The following is a 20,568-nucleotide window of genomic DNA, read 5'->3' on the forward strand; positions in this document are numbered from 1 at the left end:
CGGATGATTCTATTAAAAGAACAAACAATAATCGTGCGTCCTATTCAGTTTGCAGCGGTCTCTGGGTAGCAGTAACCAAAAAATGGCGGGGCCGTTGGATGAGGTCATTTGAGTTCTATATAAAGACAAAACTTCTGGCACTTTCGAAGCAATGTGATGGCTATCGTATTAAAAAGCGACCATATCAAAGATCCTAAAATTCTCCAGACTTCTCGGGCTGCACAGCGATTATCACAAGCCTTCCCAGCCTGCTCAACACCACTTGGCGACCCAATCGCTCGTACCCTGCGAAGTACTTATGTACTTTGAGATCTTGCATTGATCGGTTATCTGAATCAATTCCGTGCGAAACAACGCCTTGTACTACTGTGGCCAGCGGATGTCCGAGCTACCGTGCAGATGCACAGAGATACAGAGGCAGCATAACCCGACTCTTCTTATGCAGCACGTTGGGCCATTTCCAAAATCTCAGACGAGCACGGTTCTCCAGTCTGGACCGCGGACGCTTGAGCCTCCTGGGGCTCCATTCCTGGCCGAAGCTCTCATATTCTGAAAACGACGGAAACATCAACGTGTATGACTACCCGGGTAACTGCCTGGTGTCTCTGCAACAGACAGAGTATGTACTCGCAAGGGCAACATGAAAGAACCAGGAAAACTTGTAGGTACTTGGTAGGTACCTTAGGTAGCGACCATGCTGTGCCCTCAACAATAGTACAACTTGCACTTGCAAGTCTGCGAATAGAACGAGTGGGGAAAGGCCACGGGCGCCAACGAGCAGGCGGTACGTACCACCTGATACGAGCACTCGTACTCGTACCCCACCTTTGTCGCGCTCCCCCGGCTGATTGGCGGTGCGAAACGCGAAAAAAACGCGTCTTTTCGCGTGTCGGCGCCCCCTCGCGCAACCACTCAGCAGCCCGGAGATGCGAGGCCAGCAGCACTGCAAACGCTCCCTCGAATGACTCGCAGGAGAGACACTTTTGCTCTGCCTTGCATTGCATTTGTTGGTACGGCGTAGGGGCCAGAGTATATCAGCGAGGACGATAACGTTTCAAAGCTGCACGGCATTGTTCAGTTCAGCAAGGGGGAACGGCCAATATTGGCCATTGAAGGGGAGGAGGAGGATGGGGGTGGGGAGAGGGCAAGTTGAGAGGTGATAGCTGAGAAAGGATCGCCAGAAGATAGATGGGGGTGCGTATGCACCCCGCGTCGTCGGCGCAAGCAGCCCATTGAGATAGGTAGTCTTGATCGATTGAGGACGAGGAGGACGAGGATGAGGATAGCGAACAGAGTAATAAGTTGTTCATCGTCGAGGCAGTTTGAACTTGGAAGAACGAGTGAGATGATCGTGGTTGTAGCACCCTCCGAGGAGTTATAATTAAACAGCGAAAGGGACAGCGAGAGGGACAGCGAGAGGGATACCGAGAGGGATGAAGGCCTCGTACCAAGAGTCCATGACGCTGGTTGAGCAAAAGATATTGATATAGTAAGACCGCTAGGAGACATTATTATTCAATGGCGAAAAGAATGCAAGGGCATCTCCAGAGCAAACCTTCTGGCTGGTAGCGACATCATACGATGATGTCTTGTCCCCTCGAGTGGGTGGGGAAGGGGGGAGAGATAATAGCTGAAATGATGATGGCCTTGAGGGAACTGGAAGATCAATTGCAATTGTACGCGAGATCCAAGGCGGCCCAGTTGCTCCCTCCCTCACTTGTGCTCCCGCTATCTTTCTCCAGGAGTCCAGGAACGTCTCCTGTTGGGAAGATCATGGTGTGTTCTTGTTCTTGTTCTGGTTCTCACTCTCTCTCTCGTTGCCCCTCTGCCTCCCTCCCGCCTCACGAGACCCTTTTGCACTCGGGCTTGCAGGGGCGGGCGCAGGCGCAGGCGTAGGCGTGGGCCCTTAACACAACTGCATTATAATCTCCGCCCGCCGCGCCCACAATCCAGCGGCCTCCTGTTTCCTCCACACCTCAACACCGTTGCGCTGCCACGAAAAAGCATATCCATTCGCATATGTACGACACACCACACTGTCGCTGCAAGAAGCACTCTTATCCGACCACAGGTCTCAGTCCTAGCTACACATTCGATTGTACATATAACCAATTCTTCGGTGTTGCGCACTGCTGAGCACACCCGGCGCATCGCAAATTCCCAGTCGCATCGCAATCGCTGTCGCTGTCGCATCCAGCTTCAGTCTGCGCGAACTTCACCACACCACACCACACTCCAACGCAACAGCAAACCCCTCGATGGACTTAGCAAGAATGTTGCTTCCATCGCCTCTACCCTGCGACTCCTCCTCCTCTTCATCACCCAGACTCAACAACCTCTACTCGACATGTCGCTCCCTCCAGTCAATTCTAGCTCCCAGTCCATTCCCGACTCCACTACCCTCTCCACCAACAAGTCACACCGATATACCTACACCTCTCTCCCCCTCCCCCTTCAAATTGCGCCTGCGCGCGCGCAAACCCGACACCAACGACATAGCGTCACCAGCACTCACGCCGAGGAAGAAGATCACAAAGCGCGGCAATGCGCAAGTGAAGGCGGCGCCCCCAAGGGGAATAAATAAGAGGCGGAGAGAAGTGGACGACGATATGGATCGGGCCTCCATGCTACGCCAAACCCCAGAGCAGGAAGAGCCGACAGACGAACAAAGTAACGACGAGTGGGAGGAGCCCAACAATGAGAATGAAGACGAAGGAAGTGGCCCACGAACACCAAAACGCATGCGCCTCGCACCCGAAGTCCTGCCCCTCGGCCTCGAGCGCCAGGACTTCCACACCCTTCACCTACTAGAGCAACTGCGCGACACCGACGAGGTGCCAGAAAATGAAAACCCTGAGGAAGCAAACGAGGAGTGGTCTACGGAGGAAGATCGTATGCTCGTTGAACTGGTGCTGGAAAAGCTAAAGCTTACTAAGAGCGATTGGCAAGATTGCGCGAGAAGTCTAGGGAAAGATAGGGGGAACGTGGGGAGGCGGTGGAAGAGCCTTATGGGCGCCGGAGAGATTGGCTTGAAGCATCGGCCCATGAGGAGAGCGAAGCTCCATGGGACTTGGCGGTGACCCATTGTCACCGCGTGCGTACCTCTCTTTCTTCTAATCATATTTCGTCATTTGACGTTCGTTTTTTATCGCAGATTGCGAGTTTAGACTAGGGATTTGGGGTGGGCGGCTTCGTCTTGGTCGGGATGACTTTGGATAGGAGTTTGGAATTTCCCCCGCTGCGATATATCATGATATCCCACATATTTTCCACGCTGGGTAGGGGAGCGTGTGGAGTTTTGTTCTACACTATTACCTCATAATAATACATATAGAGAAATGTGACTTTACTCGCCCGTGCCTTTTTCAATCAGTGAAATCAATCCGCTCCATCGAAGTTGCTCACATGTCGATTCGCAATACACAATATGCTAATTAGAATAGAACATCGGACAATATCTTTCAGTCCTAACAAAGTTCATACTTGGGTAGATGATTAAAAGTTCCTTTGGTGTACTTCCCCCGCATCATCTGCTGGGGGGGGGGGGCCCCCATTACCCGACCTGGCGTACAAAGACTGTCTCTTATACACATCTAGATGTGTATAAGAGACAGCCCCTATACTCGGACCTGGCGTACAAAGACATGTAGGTCTTATATGTAAACCGGCAACTCCACGCTGCCAAACTACATCACACATTCCCTCTTAACATTTGAGGATGAATTAAGCTCCCCAGCAAAAGGGATTTTCCAAGATCTAAGAAACGGTTGGGAAAGATACATAGCTGATTTCTCCGTATAAATGGGAGGGTTTTAGACATACCTCACAGCCTATCCAGAATGTATGTCTCTAGTGACGGGTTTGAGTTATGGCTGCGGCGGATCATAAAGGGACACTCTACTTGCTATTATAACAGCAATCATTGTCGCCGCTATAGACATACATTCGGGAGCCCGTTGTTATAGTTTTGGAAACTCATGATGAATAATAAATTTGACGACTCATACTACACTGGACAACTCGCACTACACTTGGCAGCAACCCATCACCCGAAATAATGCTTGTCAAACTATACAGAACCATATTAGAACCAGATTCTAATATACTGAGTGGTGACATAGAATATCTGAGGTTCAGACGCAGATAGAGGGCAGACATGGTTGGGTGGACGCTACCCTTCCCCAGCCGGAACGATTACCTTGGTTTGACATTTGGTTCGGATGCAGCTAGTATATTCGATATCTGAGGTAGTAAATACTAGCGAAGATTCGTTACCGAACAGGGCAAGTAAAGGTGAATGGTAAAAGCCGAAATACAGAGTAAAGAAGGGTAGTTAGGTTGCAGAAAGAGTAATACCGATTAGAACGAATAGGCAATAGCTAAGCAAAGGTAAGTGTAAAAACATCGCCTATATAAGACAAGTGGTAATCTTCAATAAATTATCACACTTTGAGCAGGAAGACAGACCGTAACATGCCATGCGTACTTGATCTTTCTCCTAGAGTAGATAATCGTTCGCATTCTACTGGCCACGATTTAGAGAGTCCAGTACAAGCCATAAGGAGCATGAGACAAAAAGTGACAAAGGGAAAAAGAGATACAGGTGACTAAAACGAGAGGGCATAATATAAAGGCTAAATGCTATTAGCGTTAATCCAAGTAGCACTCGCTCCATCGGCATGTCCTTTTTCGAGGTCAAACACCCGAGTGATGAGTGTTGCCTACCACAGGGCGTCGTCATCATCGGCATCCATTGACAATCGATATAATAAACCACAAACCCCCTTTCCCCGGGACTTGAATTTGCCAGTAGTTTCCTTGCTCTATGAATATCAGATCCGCGGAGACATTCAGCGCTCTAGGGGCAGCAGCTGCTTGAAGTGAATGTACGTGTACGGCTAAACGGTCACGAAAGCCCAATTCCAAATTCCCCCAGTTTCGTGGGATTCTCGAGGTCCAGTTTCCTGGAAATCGGAATGAATATTCCGGGGAAATGTCTTTGATGGTACCCTGCTGTTCAGGCTTTAGGAACCGCGCCAGTACAGATATATATGCTGTGGATCCTACCTCGGAAGTGCTGTCTACCTGTCTCAACAAATGTTAGCTATCGTGTGGAAGATGTAATTGATATGAATTGAATTAGCTCTGTATTCGATTCGTAGCAGTTCATTATTTCTTTGCTGGTTCTGTACTCGTATCCGCGCTTTTTATTTTTCATGAGATTCGTGTAGGAAATCCGGAGGTTCCCCGCAGCCCCTTTCCCGGCCCCTTTTACCGTTGTCGACCCGTTGCCGAGTGAACCATGCTTCATGTGCCCGCCCACCTTGTCCATGCCGTCGATCACACCCTGACGTAGGTGTTCATTATGTACAATTACCGGCTCTTAGTTCCAGGGTTTTGCTAGCAAATGAAAGGAAATTCGGAACCTGTGGAAGTATTGTCAGTTTTGAATCTTCAGGTGCTGAGGTTAGTTGGGCAATTTTCAACTTGGCGATTTTCATGTTGGAACTAGGGTTTTCTTATGTGCCAATCACTATAGCTATAGTAGCTATTACGAATGGTTGACTTTATAAAGTGGTCTTTGAAACTAGCACATCAAGCACAGAAAATTAGGATGTTTAGAAGTTTTGTTTTGTATTAACGGAGTTGATTATGCCCTTTCAACCCGTAACATCATCGCGAGGATGGATCATGCTTCAATTACAACCGAAAGTTCTCTCATTACCCAGTTTTGACCTTTCATCAAGCAGCCATTCTATGTGAACCTAAACGCCAATTCCAGCCGGATATCACCATAGCCATGGTCAATTAACGTTATCACAGCTTACAAGGCGAAGGCCAAAGCGAGAGCACCCATCAGGGAGAGCGCAGGGACACCTTGCTTAACACCTGCTCCGATGACTTGAATCGCAGAGGTCGCGGCAGGGTTGGAGCCAGTCTGGGTTGCATTGCCCGACGCAAGAGCGAAGTTGGCGCAGGAAATGCGGGTCTTGTTGGCGAAATGGAAGGTGATGGAGCGGTTGCCGAAGAACGCATTGGAGCCTGGGGTCAAAGATACGTACTTGTCGGTGTAGGTTTGGGTGGTGGGATCGGATTCGATCTTGCCATGCTTGCCGGAGAGGTCGCCTACCTGGCAAGTCTCGGGAGATTTGGCGTCGCAGACAGGAGTCTGAGAGAGTTAGGTTAGCTTTACGTTTTGGGAGAAACAGGATTAAGGGGGGACAGTTACCTCGCCGCGAACGTAGGGATCCTGATGAGCCTTGGTACCGGTGCAGTTTCCATCAGCCGGGACCGGAGCATCATGGATATGGTAGGCTGAGAAGTAATCAGTATTCACGATCTATGGTGAGGGAGTAAACAAACATACTGAATGGGCCTCCCGAAGTGGGCAAGTTGGAGAAAGACACCTGGAAGGTGGCACCGCCATCGGGGTTCGAAGTAGCAGAGACGGAGCCCTTGACATTACCGCGAGGATCGTTGGGGTTGAAGAAGGACTTGGCCGGGAGAGTTGCGACGTAGGTCACTCCGGCAGGGTTGCCTACAACGACCTGGGCATCTCCCAAAGCTCCAGTGACCACAGTTCCATTCTGGGCGGTAGCGAAAGAGGCAATTCCTGCCAGGAGCACAGCGGTGAAAGTCAACATCTTGGAGATCTGAGTGACTGTTGGCGTACACGTGAAATGTCTTTTTGATGGATTTCGCGAGGTGGAGGATGCTAGAAAACAACAACCTTATAAGCTTGATGCGTGGTGAAAGTGCCGAAGTGAGGAACGGAAGACTTACAGAAAATTGAAAGAAGGTCAGCGAGAAACTCCTGAGAGTTAAATAGCAGTATGCAGGAGCAGAGGGATTTGGTAAGGGAACGCTGGGGAGGGGTTGGTAGTTGCGGGTTGTTGGTGATAGGTTGCTGGGAACCAAACGAAATTGGAGAAATATGGATAAAGTTGATAAACAAAAGATTCCCTTGGATCCTGCACGGCGATGTCATATATAGCCATCCAGCACCTTCCGTCGCTGTGAATGGGCGCAGCACCGCCGCTGCGTCGCCGTTGGGTCTGACATCTGTACACGTTTTCTCACCAAGGCGGGAGCAAGCATTCTTTCATTCACAACAGAGGCGGCAACAAAAGAAGAGATACTGGATCCTCCAAGCCACATCTGACCGCACAGCAGGGGTGATTCGTAGCTGGGAATTGTTTCTACTGTGCCTGCAGAGTTGTTGGTAAGAATCCACAGGACGGTAGCCTATCGGCGCAGCGTATGCATACTATGTTCGTTTGTTGTTTCATGGAGCGCAAACGCTGGCCTCTCGTGGCACTCGACAAGCGCCCTTGCATCCAGCGCTTCAAGGTCCAAGGAGATCCACTCTTGGCGCAGGACAGTGTAAAGTATTCGAGTATACTTCGTACACCGTGTACCGACTACCGATTACCTCCACCGTCGTCACTGACGGCATCATTTGTTCTTGGATAAAGCATTTCCAGCGGTGGATCGTTTTCCGTGGAGTAGGATTGTGTGACGGCAGTTACTCAGAAGAGAACGCCATCTCTCTCTACCGACCAAGTGGGATAATATCGCGATAATCTTAATAAGGCCCCGTTTAGCCGCGGCCCCTAACCCAGGCCCAGGACGGTGATCACTGATCGCTGATCATTAATTGGAGCGTTTTCACGGGCTGGCACAACAATGATCACCGTGGATTTGTAGCCAGCGTGTTGATTTGTTCGATGTTTCGTGCCAAGGTAGAAGGATAGGTGCAGTGCCGTACGCACTGTTCGAAGTACGTACCTACCTAGGTAGTACAGCCACAGTGACCAGCGGCCGACCCTGTGGTGGCAGGACATGAGGACGGAGGACGCAGTACGTGGCTCACGCTGCTATTCTCAGGTAAGGCCAAGTCGAAGCGGCCGGAATCGTGATCCTCCTTGTTGCAACGAATATATGGGAAGCTTGGTACCTTCCTTTCAAGTCACTCCGTACTTCCTATAGAGTACATTCGCTGGAGTTGAACGGGGCACCCTCGTTTGGCCGTGGTCTCTCGGAAGGAGTTCTGCATAAGCGCAGATATAAATAACTCGTTACCTCAGACAGAGGACGCTATACTCCGCGATGACCACTATCGGCCAAGTCACTGATCCCTTTGCGTTTGTTGCGATTTACCGCAGTCGACTATTTCGGAAACCTTGCCAATGTGCCCATCCGGAAGCGCAGGCTCCCGAAACGCTACCCAATCCGTACCAACGCAGACCGGTGGCAGTGTGCGATAATCCGCACCTGGGATCTTAGCAAATTTCACACATAACCAAAAATATAGATGCTAGGCTATATATAATAACTGAGCTTTGATCATCCCGAGGGGCCGGGTTCGTGATTCCATATTCACGAGCTGACATGTTCGCCGGGCACTGAAATGCGAAAATCCGCGGTCTTCCAGTTAGCCCCATAAATACCGGACGGACCCCTCTAATAATATATCCACACAGTCAGAATGCTCAGAATATATTTTTTGGAGCTAGCTGTGGAGCTTTTATTCGACCCAGGCCTAGGTTTGCACCTGCCAAATCCACCTAGGTCGTCGTGCATTGATTGCTACTCATTTATTAGTTCGAGGTCTTCCGCCTTCCACTCCTCCACGGCCCTTATACCTCCTCCTCCAGGATGTTCACGTAACAATTCAATAGCAATTACACGCAAATCCTATAGGTACCGACGCCCGGGCTCTACCGACGTTTCATAACCCGACCAGGTGGAATCGGATTACACTCGTTTGACCGGCAGAAAAAGGTAATAATTTGGGCGAAACATGAAAAGAAGAACGGAAGCACCTTTGGAGAGGACGAAAGCCAAAGCAAAACTCCATAAGAAATATTTACTCGTCATGGTATCCAAAGCTGCACGGTATTTCCAAAGTCGCAACTATTCATTGCGTTTCTTGGGTGATTTGTAAAAGGGACCGCGGGATAACCTGTTAAGAAACGCTTATGTTTCTCAGGTTTCCCATCGGCTGAAAATAATCCACTTGGAAATCTACTGAGTGGCGCCCGCAGTTCTCAGAGCCACTGTTATCTAGTATCCAAGGAGGGTCTGCTGGCGGTTTCTGAAGATCTGTGACAAGTTCGGTCTTCAAAGTATCGCGATATTTGGTTGCAGGGTAATGAGAAAAGACTTTGGGATAGTATAGAGAAGGCGGTATCGAATGCGCTTATGGTAGGCCGAGCTTCCATCAAATATATCAATAGAAGGTCGAGTCTTTGACCTGGGGAGTCTGGCACGCTTCATGCAGTACCTGTGAGTCTTGTGAGGTCTGATTTGATGCTTCAAAAGATCATACTTTTATGGGCCCAAAGCATCCAAAGAGCGGGGAACGAGTTGCTTTGGGAGATATTGCATACTAAAATGCTACTTGAAGACGTAATAAATACTTTTTGTTTGGATGAAAGGAAAAGGAAAAGGATAACGAGTGAGAGAAGGACGAAGTACTTGATACCTGGTCACTGCGCGAAGCCGTATTTGGTTAGCGGTTTACGGTTTCGTCCTTGTCTCGGCCTGAGGTAGCCAAGCTCAAGACGTCAGCTTCCTCACGATAGCTAGCAGGTAGGGACTCACATGGAGCATCACAACATCAGCCGCCATCTACTGTTCATCACATCGTCAGCCTGCCCAAGGGCTCATCCCATTAAAACACCTCTTCCCCAATTTTACCACCCAACAAACTCTCCAAGATGAAGCCCGTCGTCGGGGTAATGCAAGCATGGTCTTGGTACGCAACCTCTCTTTTCCATCTTCCAACCCACCATACACATCCCTATCCCCGTCCCAAAGCTCACAAGCACTAATCCATTTCCCGAATATAGCATAGTAATGTCCGTCTTCGCAATTGTAATCCTCTCCGTCATCGGCGCCCTCTTCAAATCAAACCACCACTCAATGACGGGCTCAACGGAAGACCCACAGAACGGTGCTGCAGTTGCCGCGACGGTGTTCTCTGCTGTTGCGGTATATGTCGTATGTTCCCGAACCTCCAGGACAGTCGGAATAAACATGTGGGTGCTGGTGCTAATATTTGGGGCGTTTGTAGCTTTTCCTCGTCGGCTGTGGTTTCCAAGCATACCTACATTTCCTCGAAAATCGAAGAGGTGCTATAGCACTATAACAGTAAACTGACCCGAGATGGAGGAGGACTGAATGCCGAATCTTCAAGCCCGGGCTTGCATAGGAGATCAACAGAGATAGAGAGAGCTGGGATGGCGTATGGTGTTTCTGTCATATCTGTGGATTTGAGCTACCTTGGGGAGGATGTTGATGCTTTGAAGCATAGGCATATATACCGGACGATTGGCATGTCGGCTACCCATGAAGAGTGGTCTGGCTGTGGATTATATTACAGTGTCTGTGACGTGGCAATCAGGTTTTCATAACATCGTTTGGGAAATCAGTCGCAGTTCGACAACCAAATAATTAAACCCTATCCTGTGGACTTTTACCGTTTCCTTATACTCCTGCCCAATGCTGAATTGCTGATCACTGTCGCTTTCCGAGCAAAGCTGCTCCACATTCATAACTTGAGACCTATTTACATTTTGAATAGCACTTTAACTCGCCCCCCCCTAGATCAACAGCGGTTTAGATGAGTGGAATGCAGACACGCCGACCAGATGTACAATCTGCCGTGGTGCTATAGACTCTTCTGTATTATATAGAATTTAACGATCAGTTGAGAAAATCGACTTGGGGCCCTTCCAGAACTTGAGTGAAATTCTTGACTCCTGACGTCGAAGCCGATGTCCTTGGTCCATATTTACTTTCTCATTAGCTAGCGCTTGAGCTGCTGATATTCTCGCACTGTTTTCTGTTTCGCGGCGAAAGATCTGAGGCGGAAGACCGGCCTTGTCGGCATCAAAATCCCCCACACGGTTGCTAAAAGATTTTGTTAAGCGCACCCTAGGCCTCACAGGACCCCGTTCTATACAGAACTCTGCTGGGTCTTGTTGACTAGTTGACATTCCCATGGGATTGCCATCGATGCTAGAAGCGAAGCCGCTATCCTTTCGAAGCGAATCTTCGCCATCGTGATAGACACCACGGGTAACCAGCTCCTGTGGCGGTTTCGCCTGATGTCCTAGTACTTCCACAAACGTTACCAACAGAAAATCAACAAAAGTGTCGACATCTTCAATGGTTGACATAGCTCCCAGGCTAGCCCTTACAACCCCAGTAGGCTTCCCATTAATGATCTCTAAAGGTCCTGCCGCGCCACAACGATATCCCGAAGACCATGCACGCTTGAATTGCCATGGTTCAACCTTCAGATAACTGGCAATCCCACCTGCATTACAAAGCCCTCCAGATCTGAGATATATACCCTTCTCATTGGCTAGGTATTCCACGACTGAGGGGCCAACGTAATAGCCATCAGCGTCAACAATATTGAAAGCAATTGTTGCTCCCTGAGTCCTCGGATCCGCAAAGGAGCACCTTGCTGAGCTCTCATTATAAGGGACACACACAGGGCGACCATTGAAGTGACGAAGTCCAACCATGCCGGCGTAAAGTCGTTGAAATAAAAAGGAGGTATGTTGAGAGATTCTTGACATGGATCCGTATAGCTGCTGGTGGACTTGCATTGCGCAGCCCAATGCAATAATGCTATGGAATGGCAAAGTGCCATCTTCGAGTGCATCATGTATAGTTGTATCTTTGCGCTGAACAGTTGTCTCATGTAAAACAGTGAGCATATTGACAGTGCCGCCGCCGAAATATTTTCTCCACGACAGGATATGTCCCGATTTCCTCCGAACAATCAAAGCGCCTAGGTCTGGGAAGCCAAAGATTTTGTAGAAAGAGACAGCGGTAAAATCGGGCGCCGCATTTGCATCACTTAGATCGATCTGCGTGGTCGTTGCGAGTGCGGCAGCATCAAGAAGCGAATAGGTATTTTGGTGAGATGGCTTGGATGACTGACGAAGTTTCGCTGTCCATGATAGGGGAAGACGACGCCCGGTCATATTTGATTGACCAGGATACGCAAAGAGGCCTGGCAGTCCAGCACCGCTGCATAGGAGAGAAGGAGGTAGGTGCCCATTTAACCAATCTTCGACCTCACCATCACTAGCAAAGCAATGATGTGTTCCACTAGTCAATTCTCGCACTCCCACCAAGCTTGTATGTGCATCCTTGTGGTATCCGTACCAGAATGTTCCGGATGGCGAACTGGCTAAGGCAAGGTCTCGAAAATTATCCGCCACACATTTGATGGCAGCTGTAGCGTTGGCTGTAAAAACCAGGTCAAAATGTTCTGGATCCGCTCCAAAGAAACGCAGAGTTGCTTCCCGAACTTGGTCTACCGCTTGACCAGACAGATGTGCTGGATCGGATCCCGAATGGGGATTGCCGTATAAATTCGACATCATCTTTTTCGAAAACTGGTCGATCAAGGATTTGGCGTATATTGTGGAGCCCCCATGGTCGAGATATATTTGCCCTGGATATTCATCGTTAGTATTTTGAAGCCGCCCCATATATGGGTACGGACCTTGCATCATAGGATACTCGGTATCTCTAAAATTCTCGACGCCCTTGTTGTAAGACATATCTGTTTCGAAGAAAGGGCGCCGACCAATTTTCGAAAGTATGGGGATGGACGTAATTAGATTAATGCTCTGTCCAGAAGGATTCGATGATAATATCAATGTTCTAAATCGAAGGAGCACGGTTGGATGCCAGCAGAGAACGCATGCAACCTTAACTGAGAGTAGAGGCTGTGATTCCCTATTATATTGCGGGGAATTGTTGGTTGACGCCCTATTGCGGCACTGGGTACCGATTGTAAATTGGGCGATTGGTTGTTTGATGCTGCGATTCTTTGGCGTTAATAACACAGGTGTTTATATAGACTAGGAAAAAGACGCAGCTCTTCAAGGCGTTGAATGGCAATAATACCAAAACGTATTCGGAAGTTGGAAGATTCTCAAAAGTTCAACCGACTAGTAGTTAAATAGCAGCGCAAGACGGCTGATGAAGAAGGACAAGACGCCAACCCAAAGGCTTACATGAGCAATAGAGCACAACCCAAGCCTCTGGCGACTGCAAAGAAGCTTACAAGTAACCTTAACGGCTTCAGCGCTGACATAATTCTGTGTGGTAGCACCCGCATGTGGCTTGAACACCGAAGGAAGACGCAGCGTGGATCAGGTGAACTCCATTGCCGTAGACTACGTGATAGTGGCAACGGGCCGTTTCAAGAGCGCGTCTAGGGTAGCTTTGCCATGCTGGATTGGTTGGGAACTTTGGATGGAGAGACGGCAGAGCGATACCATCAACACCGACAGTTGGGTTTGGAGTGTCACGATAGCATGGGGGCTGAAACTGGGAGTCCGGAAGCCTTGAACAAGCGGCGAGTCGGGCCGGCTATGCTTGAAGAGAGTAATGGCATTGACTAGATCAGATGATAAGTCCATCTAAGTCCTGTTCAGGATATTTCATCAGTGACTGGAATGAACGAGAGAGGAGTTGGTCCTAATACTTGCCTAGTAGCGTAGATCCTAATGACAAACGAGTAGGGGGGGGACCATTTCGAGAGGATATCCAACCTTTGGTAGCTAGGATATTCTGGTCAGAGGTATATTGGGGGCCCACGGCAAGGAAGCCTACACATCAGGCCAAAAGCTGCAAATAATTGTGGACTCGGTCTCGCGCTGGATACCTTATTCGGTATCTGTTGAAGATGCTGGTGTGAGTAACCGGTATTTGGCTGGGAGGCGTTCTGACGCATTCTGACTAATTGACAAATAGAGGAGGGATGGTGGTCAGACAAGACGGCCAGGGCAATTGGAATTCAAGCTGGACAATAGAAAGATAATTGCCTTCCGAGGGATGGGGGCTTGTGTTGCACAACAGCCACGCCACGCGAAGAAGGAGGTTCCAGGTTCATTACGAGCCCCATTGACGAAAAGGTATGTCACCTCCGGCCAGGTGACATAGTTCCCGCTTGAGTGAAGTATTGATTTATATCTTCAAGAAGTATTGATTATGGATCCTCAAGGAGAATAACCCGTAAGGATATTCATCAACATCGGGACAACTGCCCCATCCATTCTTAAATACAGGGCATTCGGACGTTTGCAGCGGACACGACCGCAAATAAAGCCATACATGGCCTGTATTAGAGCACTCCCAACTCTACCAATACCAATAGAAGCCACTTGGTCGTATTGTTGCAGTAGTGGGAAGAATTGTTACGACAGCGCCCGAGCTAACGGTTGGGCTTAAACCAGAGCTTGTAGTAAGATTGACAGATGGAAGTGTTATTGCCTTTCCCTTTCCGTGAGTGGCTGTGAGAGTGACTTTTGATGGCGGAGCTTACTGCTGCGGATGTGGCATTGATCGGACGGGTGGGTGTTATCTGCAAGCCTCAGTTGTTGACCAATTATGTACGTGCTGCGGAGTTGCCGTCCACGCTGCTGCTGGATCACCGTCGAACGCTCGCTGACAACATTGCTGACATCAACTCAATAGATTGGCCGCTTCGAAACTTAAGAATAAAGCGACCAGCAGTGTCTTTCTTTCTACAGTGTAACGCCAGGGTCCTTTTAAACCTACTTACTAGGCCCGCAATGTGTGTCAAAGCCAGTCATGAATGGGATTCAATCGTTCGAAATGTGAGGAAATGGCAGCGCTGAGTCATTTGAACAGAGCCTAGTCTTGTTGAAGCATTCGCATGTTGCCGGGCACATATGAGGGATTTAGGGTAGTCCCCCGGGCCCCACTGTCAATCTCATTGTTTTGAAGGAGTGTATGTTTGTCTGGACGAAGTCGAAAATTCAAAATGAGACAACCTTAAGCTATCTCTAACTGGCAACAGACTTGAACATTTCCATATTTCATGTCGAGGATGACTGCCGTGGCATAACGCCTTTGCGCTGGGGATGTTCCGATAGACTCACTCCTATAGAGAAGCCACTGGGCGTTTAATCATTTTTGAGTCAACGAGATCTAGATAGAATGGATGGTCGGCCCATGCTTCGGAAACAAGTCAACTTCCGTCTCAATCAATACCTTGTGGATATCAAGAAAGTCCCTTTATATTCTAATCAGCTCTCTGTACCAACTCGAACTAAGGGAGACGCAACAGCAATGGATAACTTGGCAAGGGGAATGGGGGATTCCCTAATCACTATCCGATCAATGCAAAGAAGCAGAGGAGTTGAAGTGCTAAGCATGGACACGGGTGAGGGGAATGAACAGCGACAGGAATACGCGGGGTTTCGGCCTCGCTACTCCATATTCAGATACTGTGCTTCATGCCTTCCCCCTCAAGATAGCAAAAGGCATTTCAACGACATCTTACCCTACTGCATTCCGTCCCTCAGCTGCCCGTGCTATCTTTGTTGGAACGATACCTTTCCTTGCCTTGGCGTGAGAGCCAGCTGAATGGAAACAATTTTGGGGGTTTCTCCAAGCAAGATAACGCGCCAAGTATTCATACCCTAGGTATCCGAGATACTCATTGTTGATGCCATTATCCTCCAAGTTCACCCTTAAAGTCTCGTAGGACACAGCCTAGCAAACTTTATGACATTTCCACCAGGACAAGAGTGAAATGACAAAGAACATCAAAACACCGCCATATTCAAACCCACTTAGGTCGGAGCCCCTTAACTACCCACGCAATTCATGATTACAAGAATATTTGGCGTTATCATGTACCTACCTAAAACCACGATCGCTAGAGTTCTCGCCCGTTGAAAATTTGACTTCATGAGCCTGGAAGAGCCGGAACACAGGAGGACATGACGGGCTAGTGTCATATATGACGATGAGCAGCACAAATATCAGCGCCCTGGTGGCAGGGTTAAGGTTTGACAAACATAACTTTTTGGTGCTTTTTGGTGCGATGTGTGTTGCGATGAGGGAGGTTTAAAGTTTGTTTGCTTTCCGGTTCGGGCTAGAGAGGCTTCGGCAATGGCGCTGGCAGAGGAAGCTCGAGATCTCACTGCCGCCAATCAGCGCCGCTAGATTTCATCCACGGGTATCACCGTATCACCGCGATCAACCATCCCCCTGTCAGAATCCGGAGCTCGTCCAGAAAAGATCCATCATCATCATCGTCATCATCATTTGCATCTCACATGTTGAACTCTGTCCTCAGCCCGTTCAACTTGGCCATACGCCTTCTCGTTCTCGTATCTTCACATTCTTCTTTCCTCTCTCTGCCCACGCCTGCTTTCGCCCGTCGCAGCAAATGCTACCCTACACCTCCGCTATCCCCGGCATATACTTATACGTAAAGAGGATACACTCACGTAATTCAATGTGATGCTCAATTATCTCAATGGTCAATAACGTCCTTGTCATTTGGAGCATCTCCGTCCCGGGGTGTGGGCCACGAAGTCCTCATCCATCCTGGACCCAATGACCAATGAGGGAATGGACCCGACAGAGGTGTCTTACACAGATATGGAGCAGCGTCCCTCCGAAGAGCCATTTGCACCCGGCACCGTTCGATTAGAAAGGAGTGAGTGTGGTCCGGCCCAGATGAACTCCCTATATCCTATTCTTGTCTTTGACCTCGCTCATATCCATCCCATGATGCCTTGCTGACCACAGTAGCAGGAGGCATTTCAACCGGCCACCGTGATGGCCAGTTACTCCTCCAGCCTCAGCCCTCTGAGGATCCGAATGACCCTCTTGTGAGTAGCCATTTATCCATATCCATCAACTATGGTTCAACCCAAGTAACTGTTCCCCATAGAATTGGTCAAGGCGAAGGAAATTTGTGAACTTTAGTATCATTTGTTTCTATGCATTAATGACTTTTACCATGTGCGTCTACCCCTGCTATATATACTCTATTTATCTATCCTGTCTGATGCGGCTTTCATAGACTCGATATCGGCCCCGCAGCCTGGCAAGACTATATCGACGAGCTTGATATGTCATGGGCACAACTCAATGCCACTTTTGCTTCAAACACTGCCGGCCTGGCTGTTGGGTGTATCATTTTCATACCATTCACGTTTAAATATGGAAGAAGGCCAGTATATATTATAAGTACCATTGTTACATTAGCGATGTCCATCTGGCAAGCTAAACTGAACTCTTTTGGGGAGATGGTAGCAACCCAGGTTATATCTGGTCTATCAGGAGCTGTGAGTGAGACTCTAGTTCAGATGACAGTAAGTTTCGCTCCTCGGCCAAAGATTCTACATGCTAAGCCAACTACAGGTTACCGATATGTTCTTCGTTCACCAGAGAGGTACCATGAATGGTCTGTATCTGCTCATGGTGACCATTGGGGTAAGCTCTCTATTAAAAAGTAACTGCTAAATGCAACATGCTTATTCGAGCAGACCTTCCTAGCACCCGTAGCATCAGGGCTCATTTCCTTTTCTGAGGGGTGGCGATGGATGTACTGGTGGACGACCATCCTCATTGGCATCAACGTCCTATTATTCGTGTTCTTCTACGAAGAAACACAATTCATCCCCCAAAATAGGCTGGACTTACGCACTTCTCCTAATAACAGTACCCAAACTACAAACGAAACATCACAAGGGGAAGCAGAGGCTAAGAAGCAAATGGAAGCCTCCCGGTCTCTAAATGTGGTGCCCCATTCCTTCACCGGGATCAACCACTCTATTCCTATGAAACCCTATCGCGAACGCCTCGCCTTCACCACCACAACCAACATCCCAGCTAACCAAATCCTCCGCCACACCTGGCAACCATTCGTAATCATAGGTACCATCCCCGCCATTGCCTATTTAGCGCTACAATACGGCGTGATTCTAGCCTGGTTCTCCATCCTCGTCACAAGCGAAGCAGAATACTTCGTTATTGCCCCTTATAACTTTAGTGAAGTCGGCATCGGGCTTCTTCAGCTGCCCGCTTTCATCGGTTGCTTGCTTGGCTTTATATGGGGCGGCCCTATGAGCGATTGGTCAATTCTGTGGTTTACGAGAAGGAACGGCGGAATCTATGAGCCCGAGATGCGTCTTTATTTTGCCCTTTTGCCCGCTCTTGTCGGGCCTGTTGGGTTGCTTTTGTATGGATATAGCACAGCGGCGGTAAGTCTTTCCCGACTCTGATCCGAGTGTAAATGAGAGGCTCCGGCTCTAACTAGTACAATATTGTACAGGGTATGCCGTGGATCGTGCCTTGTATTGGGACTGCAATGTTTGGCTTCACCGCTACTTCCTTGGGTGATATTAGCTTGACATATCTCTCAGATTCATATTGTGAGGCAAGTATCCCTCCTTGGCCTTCCTGTCACACACCTTCCAAATTATTCAGTACTGACATCTAAAATTCCAGATTATTGGTGATTCACTAGTCGGTATGGCATTCGTACGCAACGCGTTCGCAACAATTGTAGTTTACGCACAAGACCCATGGACGGACGCCATTGGACTGCACGGCATGTTCACTTGCATAGGCTGCATATCAATTGGCCTCAACTTATTAATCATACCCCTAATTATCTGGGGCAAGAAACTACGGATTATGTCTGCAAGGAGATATATGACTTTTGCAGAAAAGCAGCTGAATGCTAGGAATATATGACCCGCAATTGTTTTAATTATGGCTGTGGTGATGTGCGATGTGATTAGATCAGGATAGGAAGCTCCTATAGCTCTACAATTTAGTGTCATTGGACCTTCAATTGAGCTCAACGGTTTGCGATATATTTTGTGGGCAGGTATGTAGATGCTGTACTTTTATTTTATTACATGCGCTGGCGGTGATACATACTCTGCATACAAGATTTTACTTGCCTATACAGAAAATTTTGTAGCATTTTAACGTTGGGATGTATAATTATTGAGTAAAACATAACAAACAGGATTTCGTTGCATTTCGAATATTAGAGCTAATATTTATTTAACCAGCTTGACAAGCAGCGTATACTCTTTGAGGTATATAGTATGGGAACAGAGGATACTTTTCGTTGCATCTCGAATGTAGAGTGAATCTTTATATCCCCAAAGACTGATCGGGAAACAGCTCAGAGATACAGGAAGTTTCGTTGCGTCTCGAACATTAAGAGTGAATCACTCTCCAACCAGACATTAATTAACAAGAGGCGTACAGATATATATTTTGTTGCATCTCGAGCGCTGGAGTGAATATTTGATCGGTCACATTAATTAACCAGTATAGACATACAGTGTATTTCGTTGCGTGTCGAGCGCTGGAGTGAATCCTTACCCAACCTATTGTACCACGCACTGCTAGCATAGAGACATGGCATATTTCATTGCATCTCGAGCGTTGGAGTGGATTTTTGTTCGGCCACATTAATTAACCTGCATAGAGATATAGTGTCTTTCTCTGCATCTTGAACGGTAGAATGAATCATTTTTTCCCGATCAAATGCAGCAACCACTGTTATACAATCATACACTTCGTTGCACCTCAAATAGCACAGTGAATCTTTATCTAGTCAGACACGGCAAGAAGCATAGAGGTACAAGATATTTTGTTGCTTTTCGAACCTTAGATCGAGCGTTAGAGTGAGCCATAGCAGATAACATATAGACATAGCATGGATTTTGTATTTCCAGTAGTTAAGTGGGTACCACGAGACATAGTTGAGTAGATTGGGGATTCGATGCTGGAGTGTCTAACTAAGTTAATGTTAATTATGTTAAGAATATTAATGTAGGTAACCATCTACTTATCACCTAGCGAGTTGTTTTTAAGCTTTAAAAGTTCCATGTCTACTGGGGTGAGAAGCATCAACTTGCTAGTTCCCAATAGTCGGGAACATGATTGAGAATATTTACCCTAAGAGCTAGGCTTCAGATTGTTAACCAACTGAAATAATAGTCCATCACAACAGCTGCGCTGAATGGGGGAGGGCAAAGGACATGCAAAATGGTATTGTTCTTGATGGGAGGCGATATAAGAGATACAATGAAGAGTCTGACCAGGATTAATGTTGAGGCCCACCACAGAGAATGTCATTGCATCTGGGCATATCTATACAGCTACGATTTAACTGTGCAGCTATTTCCAAAATCCATCTCTTGAATAAATGGACAACAACACAGTGTTCTGCAGTATGAAACGACCAAAATACTGGCCTAACCCGCTCGAAGAGATTTGAATATTGGTATTGGACCCGGTAGCTAAGATATCGAACAGTAAAGATAAACATAATTGCACGCGAACAATTTTCATTCGAAAGTTATTTCAGTACGAGGAATTTCTGCTCTTCAATTCGAGATTGTGATCTAAACAGCGCTCAAAGAAATTGAGTTACCTGGGAGTACTGACGAGACAGAAATAGAGTGAATTAATCTCAAGGGCTGGAGCTTTTCATCGTTGAGGGAAACCCCTTTTTTCTGCCTCATACCTATTCTTGTACTTATATGGCTTGCATAAGCGTGCTCATGATGTTGGCCTAGAAGGTCGGATATTATGAAGTGGAACTAGCCTTCTTACCGCTAGATGATGATATGATATGACAGCGCAATATTCTTGGCGTTGTAGAATGCATCAGCTTAGAAGAAATATGATATTCTATCAATTGTGCATATCTCATACTGAAGTATCAAGCCCGCAACA

At 47.8% G+C, this 20,568-nt stretch overlaps 4 protein-coding genes across 4 annotated transcripts; 2 read left to right on the plus strand and 2 right to left on the minus strand.

The window, feature by feature from the left end:
• Window positions 1-2,273: 2,273 nt before the first annotated feature.
• On the plus strand, window positions 2,274-3,080 carry BP5553_06117 (uncharacterized protein; the record flags this gene model as incomplete). Its single annotated transcript, XM_032014740.1, has 1 exon — window positions 2,274-3,080. One exon carries the CDS (start codon window positions 2,274-2,276, stop codon window positions 3,078-3,080), a length of 807 nt encoding a protein of 268 aa, XP_031869421.1.
• A 2,744-nt stretch (window positions 3,081-5,824) lies between these two features.
• On the minus strand, window positions 5,825-6,644 carry BP5553_06118 (uncharacterized protein; the record flags this gene model as incomplete). Its single annotated transcript, XM_032014741.1, has 3 exons — window positions 5,825-6,169; window positions 6,230-6,315; window positions 6,368-6,644. The coding sequence occupies 3 exons, from the start codon at window positions 6,642-6,644 to the stop codon at window positions 5,825-5,827; spliced, it is 708 nt and encodes a 235-aa protein (XP_031869422.1).
• Window positions 6,645-10,703: 4,059 nt separating this feature from the next.
• Window positions 10,704-12,590, minus strand: BP5553_06119 (uncharacterized protein; the record flags this gene model as incomplete). The annotated part of the gene is made up of 2 exons (XM_032014742.1): window positions 10,704-12,481; window positions 12,533-12,590. The coding sequence occupies 2 exons, from the start codon at window positions 12,588-12,590 to the stop codon at window positions 10,704-10,706; spliced, it is 1,836 nt and encodes a 611-aa protein (XP_031869423.1).
• Window positions 12,591-16,410: 3,820 nt separating this feature from the next.
• Window positions 16,411-18,323, plus strand: BP5553_06120 (uncharacterized protein; the record flags this gene model as incomplete). Its single annotated transcript, XM_032014743.1, has 8 exons — window positions 16,411-16,513; window positions 16,612-16,688; window positions 16,751-16,821; window positions 16,883-17,174; window positions 17,224-17,295; window positions 17,349-18,065; window positions 18,137-18,236; window positions 18,313-18,323. 8 exons carry the CDS (start codon window positions 16,411-16,413, stop codon window positions 18,321-18,323), a joined length of 1,443 nt encoding a protein of 480 aa, XP_031869424.1.
• Between the last annotated feature and the right edge of the window lie 2,245 nt (window positions 18,324-20,568).

The sequence above is a fragment of the Venustampulla echinocandica genome (assembly GCF_003357145.1).
Source record: "Venustampulla echinocandica strain BP 5553 chromosome Unknown scaffold_3, whole genome shotgun sequence".
In the NCBI taxonomy this organism is placed as follows: Eukaryota; Fungi; Ascomycota; class Leotiomycetes; order Helotiales; family Pleuroascaceae; genus Venustampulla; species Venustampulla echinocandica.